Here is a 15,005-nt window from a genome sequence, read left to right as displayed (position 1 = left end):
TCTTATGTTGGAGTATGGAATTAAAAAAATATACTATTTTAAGGAACTAATTGTGATGTAATGTTAATAAACTTTAATTGCGGCCGACTTTATCCTTTAACAAACAAGACATAAAAGGAAAAATAGTTGTTAAGTTTTTCGACTGCTGTTGAAAAACTTATGTCTTGTATGTTAAGGAATAAACTCAACAGTAGTTAAAACTTATTAATATTACATCACAAATAGTTCTTTAAAATAGTATTTTCTTTATTCCACACTCCACAATAAGTAAGTAAAGCTCCTAAAATCAAAAGGAACAATGATTAAAATGCAATAATTATTTAGACATATAACACGGATGTCGACTTTCTTAGATTGTAGGGTATATATGTTGTGAGAGTTGAGGCTTAGCAACAACTATAAGTAGCTTAGCCAAAAGAAGATTATCATGATTTTGAATAAGCTTAAGTTGTGGCTCATTGTGTGGTATCTCCCATGCGGGTCCTTGAATCATTCTTGCTAACAACATTGTAGTGATGATCAATCCCAAAATCACTCCCCGGTCAACCACGTTTCCTGTGCTAAATGAAAGTATCCTCAATTAGTCATGATCCGAAAGAGCCACTTGTTTTCCAGTCTTCCCTAGATGTCGATCTGGATTAAACCTAATTGGATCCTTCCACACTTTAGGATTCCTTCCCAACCCAAGTCTACTAAGTAACACATGACTGCCCTTGGGTATGAATTAAGTAACCACTCACGATAGAATCTTTGAGTGCAAGATGGGGAACATTGAAGGGTGCATAAGGATGTAGCCTAAAGGACTCCTTGATACATGTTTTTATGTAATTAAGTTGGAGAACATCTAACTCTTCAACAAGCCGTTTGAAACCAACAACATTGTCAATCTCTTCAACCTCGTTTTAAGATCAGAGGTTCTTTTTATCATTCCTGTCATCAACCGTTCTACTGTATTAGAGGGATTATCGATTGTGACAATCATTAGCTCCTGCGCAAAGAAAGAAAATAAATAATAATAGAATTCAATAATCATGCCTAATAAATTATATTTGATCAAAGTAGAAAATAAAATAAATAAAAAGTAATATAACCTTGAATGTGTAATACACATTTTAGAATTCTAACATTTTTTTATGTTATTTTAATAGAACCTAAGAATTTTTACAGTTAAGTAGCAAAATTACAAGAAATATAGGATTGTCTGTGGGAAATCATCCTAAATGCGTCTCAAGTTGCGATAAAAACTTTGTGCCAGCTATTTTGTTCAACAAATTATGTGAGAAATTGTACCATTTCTCTAATAGTGGTTATGTTATCCTTCTAATTAAGCTCAACTAATGTTCTGTGAGTTTATTTCCTCTTTATAGTTGTTTTGCTAGGGATGTGTTTACCAAATGTAGTTGAATTAGGTTGTTTCTTCGTTTGTATTGCGGGGTAAACTTCACCAATATTCAAACAATAAAGCATGGATACAAACATTTGTACCACATCAATTTTTTCTTAAAAAGTTGTATTAATTTCAATGAACTTGAAGTGATTTTAAAAACTAAATAAGGAATAGAAGTAAACAAAACATAAAAACTATTAAAAGTGGGAAAAAAAAAAAAGAAAAGAAAAAGAAACAATCTAAAAGGGGAAAAAAAGTTGCCACAAATTGTAGAATTTAACATCATTGTGTAAAAGAAAAGAATCAACCGGTTCTAATAAAACTAGCCTTATAACTGTGCGATGCGGCGGGACATAGGAAAAAAACGCTGGTTAAGTAGCGGTACCGTGTTATTACATGAATGCATGATTCAACTCAAGTGTTTCTTAGTCCGGCTGAAAGTGCAAACCGCCGTTGTTGTTTTAGAGTGGACGTTTTTTATGTTGATTGATTATTAAATTCAGTAACGCATATGTGTTTTTTTGGTATACTATGTGAACAACTTCAGGAAAGGTAAGAGACATGTGTAAGGGTTTTTTTAAGGGTATTTTTAGAATTTTAGGGATAAAGTGTTTGATGATAGTATCTAAAAGGGTAAATTAGAGTTTTTAAAGGTAGAGTGTTGAATTTTTTTGGGTGATTTGTTTATATAGATACTATAGATAAATAATTATTGTAATATAGAAAAAAAAGAGTTATATGATAAACTCGCAATTAAATAATTATGCATTTTGAAAGAGAACAAAATTTCATTATGATGTAAGTTTCGTTTATTTCTTCTTAAAAGAACACCTCAAGTGGCATGTGAAATTTTCACCATAATAATCCTTTTGTAATTAACGATAAATTGTATAAACATTTTAACCAACTTTCTATATAAAATTCCGATCGAAGTGGTTTGTAAAAATCTCACTATTTTTTTTTAACAAGTATATATTAAAATATAAGTGACTTCTAGCAAAATACTAGAAGCCTAAATACAAGAAGAGAAATACAATTACAATTACTTTCACGCTATCTAGACCCAAACAAGTACACGACCTAGACACATTCCGTGACTACATCGGTTTTTACTCATATGATACAATCTCATATGAGCCGCAAGGAACACATGATACATTAATGAATAAGGAGAGGATTATTTAGCCACTCCATCCACGATAGTCGATTCTTTTTACACCTGTTGGCATACCAAAAATAAGACTGGGCGATGATGAAGTCAAAAAACAGCTCCTTACGTTGAACTCCTGGAGAAAAAACCTTATCGTTACGATGTTTCCAAATCAACCACCATCCGCAAAAAAGAACTAGTTCAATTATGCGCTTTTTCTCCATGGAAATCCTCATAGAATCAATAAGCATTAGAGTTTCAGTAGGTCCACTAGAAGTAAGTGGGGAGATTTGCAGCCATTTAGAGATCAGGGACCAAACTTTGTTTGCAATATCACAAGTACCAAATATATGGTCACAACACTCCACATATTGTGCACACACAGGGCAGAGACTGGAAGGAATATCAATTCCTTTGGAAACCAAGTTGCTCCGGGTAGGAATTTTATTCAAAAGAACTCTCCAAGCATGAATATTGACCTTACGGGGTACAAATTTATTCCATCGAGTAGCTTTAAGACTATTAGGAAGATTTGTATCGTCAATGAATTTACGAACACCTTTAACCTCAAACTCAGTCACGTTAGACACCGAAAACACCCAAGCGTCTGGCTCATCATTAAGCTTAATATTATTCAAGATTGAAATAAGATTAGACATCTCACAACTTTCCACCCCACCCCTGATTTCCCTTCTCCAATTAGAATAAAAAGAATTGTTGTTCCATCGCTCCATAACAGAACACTTTTTAACTTGTTCAAGATTGAATAATCGAGCGAATCTACATGCCAACGTCTCGTTGCCAATCCACACATCATACCAAAACAAAGTGTTGTCTCCTTTACCAATCTTTTTTGACATAGCATGCAACGGAATAGTACTAGATCGATCGAGATCCAAGGCGACCATATTAATGTTGTGCCAAATTCCGGACTTAGTAAAGCCCGGTTTTGTCCAATCCAGAAACGAAACGGGATTGTGGATATTATTTACAACCGAAACCCAAAGAGCATTAGGACTTGTCACGTATCTCCATCTCCATTTTAGAAGTATCCGCAATTTAGAGCATCCAAAGAACCAATACCAAGACCGCCATTTGCCTTACGGGCCAAAATAGAATTCCAATTGACCCAATGTATTTTCTTATTGCCATCTGAATCTCCCCAAAAAAATTAGCACGCAGTCCTTCAAGCTTCTTTTTAACGACAGCTGGGAGACGAAATAGAGACATATAGTAATTACCCACAGCACCAAGAACCGAAGTAATTAGTGTTTGATCGCCCACCAATCGAAAGCAAACTAGCTTTCCATTTAGACAATCTCTTTTTAAATTTATCAATGACTGGACGCCATGACTCCTTTCTTTTCATGTTAGCACCAATCGGCACACTCAAATAAGTGAACGGAAAAACACCACGACCACATCCCATTATAGATGCAAAACGATCAGCTTCTACTCCATTAACACCGACCCCATATAATCTAGATTTCTGAAGGTTAATCCGCAACCCAGAGGAGAGGTAGAAACATGTAAAAATAGTTTTAATGTTGATCAAATTTTCTTCCGACCAATCTGCCAAAAAGAGGACATCGTCGGCATAAATAAGATGAGATAGGGAGATATTACCAACCTTTAAGCCACGAATCGTTCCAGATAGTTTCATATCTTCCACAGCAACATGTAAACCCTCCATGGCAAGAATGAATAGTGAAGGTGCCATCGGATCACCATGTCTGAGGCCTCTTTCTAAGATGAACTCCTTAGTGGGACTGCCATTAACAAGAATGGAAGATCTAGCCGAGTAAAGGCAACCAGAAATCCAACTAATCCATCTCCTCCCAAACCCCATAAAACGCATTATAGTACACAAGTAATCCCAATTAAGGGAGTCATAGGCCTTAGTAATGTCCAACTTTAAGAACATAGCTTTTTTCTTCTTCTTTTTAGACGAATCAAGAATCTCGTTAAGGATTAGAGGGCCATCAAGGATGTTGCGCCCCTTAATAAAAGCTGATTGAATATGGCTCACCACTGAATCCAGCACCTTAGCAAGTCTCATTGCTAGAATTTTAGCGATGATTTTGTATTGTAAACCTATAAGACTAATCGTTCGGAAATCCTCAATAGTCAATGGATAAAGCACTTTCGGAATCAAAGTAATAAATGAAGAATTACAACCGGCCAGGTGGGATAAAACCTGTTTCAAAGAAGCGTTGCACAAAGTTTACCACATCCATTTTGAAGAGATCCCACGAATCCTTAAGGAAACCAAAAGTAAAACCATCCGGCCCAGGGGATTTATCGTTACCGCATTCCAAACAGCAGCCTTGATCTCATCTTCAGTTACAAGTCTTTCAAGATTAGTCACCTGCTCCAAAGTTAATGATTTGAACATGGGACTCCTAGAAGTTAATTTCACATACGGACCTCTCTTGAATTTCCGAGCATTCTTGACACTATCAGGATCATCTAACCAGACACCATTCACGTTAATACCTTGGATTGACAGATTTTTTCGAGATTTGTTGACATAAGAGAGAAAGAAATGAGAATTCTCATCACCTTCCACACACCAGGTGATCTTAGATTTTTGTTGAATGTCTAAAGATTCACCATTTTCCTTTTTTAGGATTTCGTGTAAAATGTCGATCCGCTTTCTCACAATAGTATCATGTACTACTCCATTATCCAACTGTTTATCCAGATCAACCAAGTCTACTTCACGAAGTGTAACCAATTCAGCTTTATTGTTGACGTTGTTTTTCCAACTTTTTATGTCTCCCTTCGAGAGTTTTAATCTATTTCGAAATTGGACATCCAGGAAGTTTGAAAGAGGACTTCCAAGACTCAGAAACCACTGTTTTAAACCCTTCAATTTTATTCCAAGAGTTAAACACTTTGAAAGGAATCGGACCATGCATAGTCAATCACTTGTTGGAAAAATAAAATAGCATGTGATGATCTGAAACGGACCTGTCCAACACTACCGCCTTAATATTATCCACAGCCGCCAAAAAGGAGTTAGAGATTAAAAACCTGTCAAGTTTAGCACCACAATTTCCACTCGGACTCATCCGAGTAAACTTGTACTGACCCATCGGTATATCCACAAGCCCGACATCAGAAATGAACGAGTTAAAAGCATCAGCATTCGCTTGACAAAAGACTGATCCCATCCGTTCATCCACACCAAAAACAATGAAATTATCTCCATGGTTAGCCAAAAACTGCTTAATAAAAATCCAGAGACTTCTTTTCGCCATTTCATCATGCGGGGCATAAACATTATTATTAATCATACAACAGTGTAAGTTAAGGGAGACCCAAATACCTTCCACAATGAGGACATTTGGAAAACTAAGCACTTTGATGCTTCCAAACATAGCAGGATTCCAGATTTTCATCTTCCATATTTTTAAACATAATATTTAGTTCCATCCCAAAATCTTCATTAATATTCATCATTATTAGCAATTTCATTAAGAGCCGACTCCACTGTGAACTTATGTTCCTCTTTATTAGACATATTATTTAATTCCTCCCCATGATCTTCATTTTCACTAACATAACGTACGGTCAGAGAGGTTAGTTCTCAATATCTTTTACAACATCATCACCCACATTATTCACAAAACATCCCTATTCGACCCCATCCTCATTAACAATCGATTCTCCAATAATCTCGCCCTCTTCGACATTATTGTTCAGATGAGTACTCTCCACCCCACGTACATCCACCTCCTTCATAAGTCGACATTGTTCCCAGTCTTACCCAACAATTCCCCATCCTTTTTACCCAAAAGCGCTTCAGCATAGGATTTAAAGGATTAATTGAAACACTTTGGCATGTACAGGAAGTGAATTACTATCTTTTGATTTCTTTGTTGCGATGTACACATCAACTACCACACCCCATTGGCTACACGTATCCCAAACTTCCTTAATCGTAACTTTCCATGGGATATTCGTTACAAAGATAGATGATGAAAAAATTTTGACTGCGCGATAATTAGGGTTTTGGAAAATACCTTCGTTAGGCTGCCCTAAATTATTGCGATTGTTTTGTATGTTGGACGTTCCGATTGTTTTCGACATGTTTGTTGTTTGCCCTAAATTCTCACTATAATAATCTTTTTTTTTTAAGTTAAAAATATGTTCATTTTTGTAAATAATGGTCTACAACTATGAACCAAAGAATTGCTACACCATAAAGATCTCTTTTATCAAAAGGTTGTGCAAAATCCATTTAAATGAATAAACTAAAAAAAAAAAATAAACTACTCAAGTGAATGTGAAATTATGACCATAATAATCCTCATGTTATCTACCAATAAACTAAAACAAAATTATAGATGTCTTATAACAACACTTTGCGTAACCGTTATGCGACATGTGTCCTTTTAAATTATATATTAAAACTAACATTATTTAAAAACTGGAAGCAGCCTCTCTACTTAGGTCCATGACCTTTGCTTCTGGAGACAGAGGTCATGGGTTCGATCCTCATCCCACGCAAAAGTTGGATGGTCTTTTCTACCATTTAGGTAGAAACTGGAAGCAGCCTCTCTATTTAGGTAGAGGTAAGGTCTGCCTACATCTTAACCTCCCTTATACACCGTCGAGGTATTGGGGTTCAAAACCCGCGAAAGGCGGTACTGAGCAGTTACTTACTATTATTTTAAAAAAATAGTTTCAAATAATTTTTTTTTATGATTATTACTTACCTATTTAGAATATATCCATGAGTAGATAGTTCGTAGGAACTAAATTATGGTATTATAATAAATTATATTATATAGCTATATTTATATTTATATTACATTTTTAATTAAATTTCACCTCTTGGTTTATAAATACAAATTCTTAGCATTAATCGCATAAAAAAAAAATCACGGATAAAACTTTTTAGCATTATCTTCATACAAATAACATTTTTTCCTTTCGAAACTAATTCTCGGTCCACCTCCATGGCTCCATTACAGATTCTCAATTTCTCACGGGTAAGTTTCAAGGAGAACTCTTTGTTCCAAACTTTTCATTAATTCTTATTGTTAGTTTTCTCCTTCAAAAAATCTCATGCCTCATCTTTATTGTTAATACCTTATTTTTTTCCCTTCTTCACCATCATACAACCGGAACCTAAAAGTAACAGTTAACTTTTATCTTCACTTGATGAATCATTCATAGTTGTTAGATTTTTAATGTAATAGATACATTAAGTATTTAACAATATTATAGCTACTTATTAACTTTACTTTTTTTTAATTTAATTTTTTATAAAAAAATTCATGAAATTGACATACAGTATTACTTAAAATCATGTTTGTATTGAATGGCATTATCTATTTTATATAGAAATAAAAGTTATCATAGTTCATATAGTATTTTTGGTAGTTAATAAATTGATATAACTTTATATATACGTGCATATCATTTTTTTTTTCTCTTTAATTTTTCTTTTCGCCTATTTAGATATTGATATTTTTAAAGTTTTCTAATTAACTCCTTTAACCCCACTAAATATGTAACATAATATTCTAACTATTATAAGTTTATAACTATAACATAACATATTCGTCATATCTAAGAAGGTACATAATTTTCTTTTTTTCATTGTTAATTAAGTTATTAATGAAGAGTTTTTTTTATAAGATTTGTTGTGTGCATTTTCCTCATGTAAACATGTAGTTTTTTCTGTGAATTATTTATTAATATCTATTTGCGTGGAAATTTTGATTAATATGTACGGCCTTCTATATTATACATATATAAATAAATACCCATTATTATTTTATATCTCACGCATCCGAGTTTAAGAAAAAGTATGTATTATTTGCCGTCAAATAACAAATTTAGACAATTATAACTTAACATAATCATGGTAGCATTGATTAATCATTAAACATATTGCATTATATTGCCTATATGTCAAATAACATATAAAACTAGTATAATAAAATTATAAAATAAAAAGAAAATACATGACACAACCGTGCATTGCGCACAGCTATTAAGACTAGTTAAAAGTATATAAACATTCAACGAAGTTTCTCATTAAAAACCCGAAGTGGTTTGTGAAATTCTAACTACAATAATTTTGTTTTTCATAAAGTTAAAAAAAAAAAAAAATCTTTTTTGTGAAGAATGGTCTAAAACCATACTCTACAAGCTACATTTGAAATCATAACTCACTTATTAAAAAACAAGTGTTAACTAACATAAAGATTTCTTTTATCCCTATACTATAACTAATTGTGCAAAATCCATTTTTTAACGGTTGTGCAAAATCCATTTAAATCAATAAACTAAGAAAAAAACAAAAAATTAAACTAGTAACATAAAGCCTCGAACCCATGCATACTTCCCAAGTCTATACATAACGCGCCATGCAACCAATGACGGATCCAAACATTTCATCAAGTGGGGGCTAAATTTGTTTTTTCATCACATGGGTCTTTTTTTTTAACGGCAAAAAGAGTATATTTATATAATGATAATAACCTCCAGCAATGAACTAGAGGCAGAAAATTACAAAAATACAATTCTAGAATTACAACAAATTACAAATTCTAGAACCATCTCAGAACTTTAGCTGTAAAGGTCACAAAATGGTTGGAAGAACTTATGCCACTTATAGCGAATCGGGACATAAGAAAAAACCCCAAACCGCATGGGTCTTTTATTCTTTGTAAGAGTGGGTTCTTTTTTCGATTTGAACCAAAATTTAGTGTAAAATGTATCAAAATCCCATTATCGTGCTTTAAGGGCATCTCCAATGATAAAAATTGAATGACTTATTTTGAAGAAAAAAGCTTTTCTAAAAGGTTGATACTATTGAGTGCAAAGGGTTATTTGATCAATAGGTTGAGAAATCTGAACCTATTAACTAAAAACTTTTTTCTAATTGTATATAAATATATGTTAATTTAAACAAAAAAAAAGCTTTAAAAAAGCTTTTCCTTTGGAAGGAAGACTTTTTTATAGGTTAAAGTTCGTGGATTTGTGAAGTGTTAGAATAAAAAAGTTTTTAATGACTTATTTTCATTGTGGATGTTCTAAGTCATTGGGGTCGGTCTCTCCCACCCCTTACATATTGGATCCGCCTATGCATGCAACTCGTTTATATATACATGGGTTCGTAAAAGTCATTAATCCACCTAATTTGTAAATCCAAAATAAATCCTGAAAAGAACAAAGAAAACCCATTGTTCATCACGTTCTCAGATAATAAGTTGGGTGTAGAACCCCTCACATACTAAAATTTTTAATATGTATATAAATGATTGGTACCCATATTTTTTATGAATTAAAAAAAGGAAAAAATACATAAAAAGGTAATCTATTTATCTAAAATTTTTAAAAAGAGAAACCTATTTTATTTTCATCTATTTAAAGGAGTCAAATTTCATAAATTTCCTAATAAGGAGAACATCGTTAGTTTTTAATGTCAGACAACCATTAAGTGTCACGTCACCCATGCCACATCATCGACTTTGCTGAGGTGGACATATCTTAATTGTGACATGGACATATGGTCTCGCTATCTATACTTACGTTGCAAGTGAAGTGACAAAATTTCAAATTATATAGATTTTACAAATTTACAATATCTTACTATACTACTAAAGGAGGAAAACATGGCTATGACACAAAGCCGACTTGTCAGCCATTGAGAGTAGTCACGTCATTTTTGTGATGTTTTTATGATGATATTAGTGTGTTTTTGAAGGTGTTTTAGTATATGAAAGATGTTAAAGCTTACCACCTAAAACAAATCCTTTTCACTTAAAAGAAAAGCCTGGACCACTCATCTATTCCATCTTCCTTTTCTTTCATTTCAAATCTCAAATAAAAGTTAAGAAAAAAAAATCAGAATCTCTCCCAATGGTAATGCTCTTCGATCTTGTTTCTCTATATAGCCGGAATTGTCTGGTTCCTAATAACCGGCGAATTGAACAGAAGCTCGTTTCACTCCCAATCAGATTGTCCGGTTCTTAATAGCCGGAATTGTCGCCGGCGGTGGGCTCTAGATCTACTCCGATATATTGATATCTATATATCTATATCGATATTTATATATCTATACGTCTTTAACATTTTCCGGTTCTTGATAGCCGGAATTGTCGCCGGCGGTAGGCTCTGGATCTACTCCGATATATCGATCTACTCCTCACTTTCTGGTATGCATACATATAGAGGTATATTTAATTTATCGTATTTAGTTCCAAAAAGTACAGATGATTTTTTTCAGATATGAAAAATCCGGTTCTTTTGTATGGGTTGTATATGTTGGATTCATATATACTAATTATATTTTTGTTTTATAGCCTCACCTGATCTATAATAATAATAATAATAATAATAATAATAATAATAATAATAATAATAATAATAATAATAATAATTCACGCATCCAGGTAAAATATAATTATTGAGATTATATAGATAGCTTTTATAAAGCTTTTTTATACGAAAATCCTCAAAGGAAACACACTTGGTTCTTTAAAATTTGTGAAAAGGTCTATAACCGCAAAATTCCAAATTGGTTTATAATTGTTTGGTGGAAAACACATGGACCATCCGTCCAAATTCTACCGGATCCTTATAAAAGTCTTTATATCGAATGGGTCAATATTAGCCCAAAATTGAAAGATGCAATCATCAAGAACAATGGTTCTAAAGAAGTCATACCCTCAGTACATTTCTTTACTGAATTTTTAATCCCATGGATTTGGAAATGGATGCCAGAAGTTAATTTTCCTAAAGATAATCCCCCTTGTATACAAAGGGTATTCTTGACAAAATTTTGGAGAAAAATGATAAAAAAAAATAAAAAAAAAAAAAGGAAAAAAGATCATACCACGGGATTAATACAATCCGAAGAGACATTGAACAAACTCAAGAAAGCTCTTGAATCATATAAAGAGCAAAGGGAATATCTCAACAGCCAGGAGAATCCAGGTCTTCTTCAACAGATTGAAGAAAAATTAAGAAGACAAGGACAAAATGTGGTGTCCAAACAGGATATTATAAAAGCTTACATTCAATAAATGAGAAAGGACATCCTTCAAAATAGCAAGTGGGACAAATCAGACACTTCCATGAATTCTGAAGACAATTATCTAGCTGGAGAATCTCAATCACAGACCGAAGAAATACCTTTGGAAGATATTTTTGATGAAATGGAAGAAACATTAATCAAACGTCTTACGGATAATCAAGAATCTCCGACAGCATCGGAAAAAAAAGATAAGCTTTCTAATAATAGAAGACAAAATCAATAGTTAGATAGGGTCCTACCCTCCAAAAATGTCCAAAAATATGTTGTAAGAAATCATGACAACACATGAGTAATTAGTTTAATAATAAGACTTGAGGCATGAATAACACGTCAAGAGACATGATAACACGTCAAGCACACTTGGATGTTCCAGGAGAAGAAAGCATGTGATCATCAAGTTCCAAGCAAACAATACAAGTTTCAAGAGCATCTTCTGCAACAATAAAACCATGCAATGGCCATGGCAAAATCAAGTTTTTCTTTTACTAGTTTTTGTACTTTCAAAATTTCCTTGTACCTTGTAAAAAAAGTATTCAATAAAATAATAAAAGGTTTGAAGTACGTGAGCTCTTGATTGTTCCTAATTATTGTTCATACTTCTTAAGTTCTATTATAAGGTTAGTTTTCTTAATTTTGTTTGTTATTTAGATAAGCCTAATGATAGGCTAAATATTAATATGTTGGATGTCACCAATCCATATCCTAATTTCATGGGTCTAATAAAATAAACTCTTAGATTATATCTAAATAGCCAAATAATTTTTAAGTCAAAGTTGTTTTTAAACTAGGCAGTCATTATGAATAAACCAGTGTCATGGTCGTGGTCTAGCCCTATTTTAGCCGGGTTTGGCTTGGTTTGGATGTTTAATCATTGACAGACATTTGATTTAAAATTAGTGTCTTGACAGGTTTAATTACGTAATTAAAAAAGTTAATAATTAACCTTTACTTAATTATTAATATATCCTTTGACTTAATAATAATAATAATAATAATAATAATAACAAATTCTTTGTATATTTTCAGGGCTGTTGTGAAATTTGTGGGTCAGACAGAAGCCCTTTGACCTGGTTTCTGGGTTGGATTAGTGATTTCGTTTTATTCTTCATATGAGACAATTTGCATTAGATTGGAACCTTTGGTGCTGGAAATTTGTCACAATTTGTGATTGATTCCTTGGTGTCAAATGGATCTGATTGTGTTTTCTTGATCCTTGATTATTTGCTATTTGATGATAATATATTATAAACGTCCCATTTTATTGGCTATGATGATGTGTGTCAATTCAAAGAAAGTTGAATTTATGTGTTCCTTGACATGGCATTTGATGCAACCATGTTCAACCATTGCTCATACTTGATCATGTCTGATCCGAATGAGTATATGATGAATTATACGATCCAATACAATCATTGGATTCATTAGCTAGGATTTTTTGTATAGGGAAGTTGGTGTACTATATGATATGGATATACTCATTAGCTGCCAACTCTTCCGAGGGTGGCTAACAAAAGCTTTGAACATGGGAAAGCCTTGTCCTATGATGGTTGTCCCTTTTTTATTGGCTATGATGATGTATTTCAAAGAATGTTGAGATTATGTATTTTTTGGCATGACATTTGAGGTGTGTATGTGACTTTGCTATCATATATGGAAACCTCATTAGATGCAGCCATGACGAATCATTATTTTTACTTTATCACGTCTGAGCCATGCTCCGTTAGGAGTGGTGGAATATGATAATGTGGCCAAATACATTAAAAGTTGAAGGTTTAAGCAGTTTATACGACCTTGAATAAAGAATTGGCTATGATGATGTGTATCGATCAAATTAACTTGAATTATGTGTTCCTTGGCGTGGCATTTAAGGTGTGAATGTGACCTTGCTGCAGCCATGTTGAATCATTGCTCATACTTGATCATATCTGAGCCAAATGAGTATATGATGAATTATGTTAATCCTTGTGTAAGGTTGTAGATTGCATATAGAATGTGAAGAGTACAAGGTCTAATGCATAAGTGATACGATATTGGGATTGCATAAGAGAATGGTAAACCAACGAAATAACTAACCCCCCCCCCTTCCCCTCTCCTTCAATATTGTGTTCTTAAATCTAATTTTGATTATCAGTGTATGAAATGTCGTTACAAGCTTATGGCTACTCTGGCCCCTAAAATCATAGGTTTTAACGCTTGTTACTTTGTTGTCGAAGTTAGTGAAATGTTTTCGAATTTGAGCTTGTATAGAAGATCAAAGTTTAAGTTTTAATCTGTGTTTAGATGCAAAGTTGGAAAATGGAATGAAGATGATGCTTCAATTTTAGTTCCAGGGGATGTAATCAGTATAAAATTTGGAGATCTTATTCCGGCGGATGCTTGTCTGCTTGGTGGTGATCCTTTGAAGATTGACCAGGTAGTCATTCAATGATAAGTATAGTTAACAGCTGTTTTTAGAACCAATTAAAAGTTGCTAATGATTGTACTAACTCTGGTTAATATGTTACATTGTATGTTGTATATAGTAACTATGTTGTATATAGTAACCACCAATGCAAAAAAGGATTGGGTTTGTGACATTTGGAAACTTAATGTGCATCTGTTTTATTTAGGGATGGCAAGAAAATCCATACCCGATGGGAAAAACCGAAACCCGGCATTTTTGGTCTGGGTTCGGGTATGCGGGTCTTGGGACAAGTATGAGGATAGTTTTTTTACTTTTTCCCGGGTCCGGGTCCACTTTTTGATGAATACCCGCATACCGGACCCGTATACCTGAAACCGGCCCAACCCCGTATACCCGCCTCGTGTTGTATATATTACAAACCCATTATAATTATAAAAATCTTTATTATGTAACGTAAAATGTAATATATACAGTTCCACCTATTGAAATACCTACCTACTGAAGAGAGCAAAAATAATCATAACAGCCCAAATGGACTTCGACCAGCAGCATCACACAAAAGCCTCATGTAATTGGGATACAGAATAAAGATAATGCATATTATATGGTGCATGCTCAATAAACTTTGTCAAAATTTGAGATATCACTGTTGAAGGAGAAACAAAAGTGGGTATCTTAACGGATCCCCGATTACCCGTGGAGAACCCGTTACCCGATGGATAGCTGGTAAATGGGTACCCATCGGGTCCGGGTCCGGGTCCGGGACGGAGATTTTTATTCGGGTCCGGGTCCGGGAATACTTAAACCCGGACCATACCCGACCCGTTGCCATCCCTAGTTTTATTAATGCAGGAAGTAAAGAGGAGACATTTTTTTGACTGGCAAGCATGGCTAGACTTGGACAGCGATGATGATTCATGAGCGTCAATGGGGAGTAAGCTACATTATATTACGAAGGCTTATTAAAAAAGAACTGTAAGGCATATAACTTGTATTCATATTT

General features: G+C 33.5%; 2 protein-coding genes across 2 annotated transcripts; both read right to left on the bottom strand.

Annotated features, from left to right (window-relative positions):
- Nucleotides 1-2,545: 2,545 nt before the first annotated feature.
- Nucleotides 2,546-3,445, bottom strand: LOC122601363. Its single transcript, XM_043774129.1, has one exon. The coding sequence runs from the start codon at nucleotides 3,443-3,445 to the stop codon at nucleotides 2,546-2,548; it is 900 nt and encodes a 299-aa protein (XP_043630064.1).
- Nucleotides 3,446-3,774: 329 nt separating this feature from the next.
- On the bottom strand, nucleotides 3,775-5,800 carry LOC122601362. The gene is made up of 3 exons (XM_043774127.1): nucleotides 5,511-5,800; nucleotides 4,846-5,335; nucleotides 3,775-4,734 (listed from the first exon to the last, which is right to left on the bottom strand). Exons 1-3 carry the CDS (start codon nucleotides 5,798-5,800, stop codon nucleotides 3,775-3,777), a joined length of 1,740 nt encoding a protein of 579 aa, XP_043630062.1.
- Nucleotides 5,801-15,005: the final 9,205 nt, after the last annotated feature.

This window comes from Erigeron canadensis, chromosome 5 (assembly GCF_010389155.1).
Source record: "Erigeron canadensis isolate Cc75 chromosome 5, C_canadensis_v1, whole genome shotgun sequence".
NCBI lineage: Eukaryota > Viridiplantae > Streptophyta > Magnoliopsida > Asterales > Asteraceae > Erigeron > Erigeron canadensis.
The sequence above is the reverse complement of the archived record's forward strand: the minus strand, read 5'-3'. Positions and strand labels throughout refer to the sequence as shown.

Coding starts and splice junctions, on each gene's coding strand:
- LOC122601363 (XM_043774129.1), bottom strand. CDS start 3,445: ATGGTCGCCTTGGATCTCGATCGATCTAGTACTATTCCGTTGCATGCT.
- LOC122601362 (XM_043774127.1), bottom strand. CDS start 5,800: ATGGCGAAAAGAAGTCTCTGGATTTTTATTAAGCAGTTTTTGGCTAAC. Junction 5,336..5,510: donor AAGGCGGTAGTGTTGGACAG/GTCCGTTTCAGA, acceptor ATTTCGAAATAG/ATTAAAACTCTCGAAGGGAG. Junction 4,735..4,845: donor AGGCTGCTGTTTGGAATGCG/GTAACGATAAAT, acceptor TCTTTGAAACAG/GTTTTATCCCACCTGGCCGG.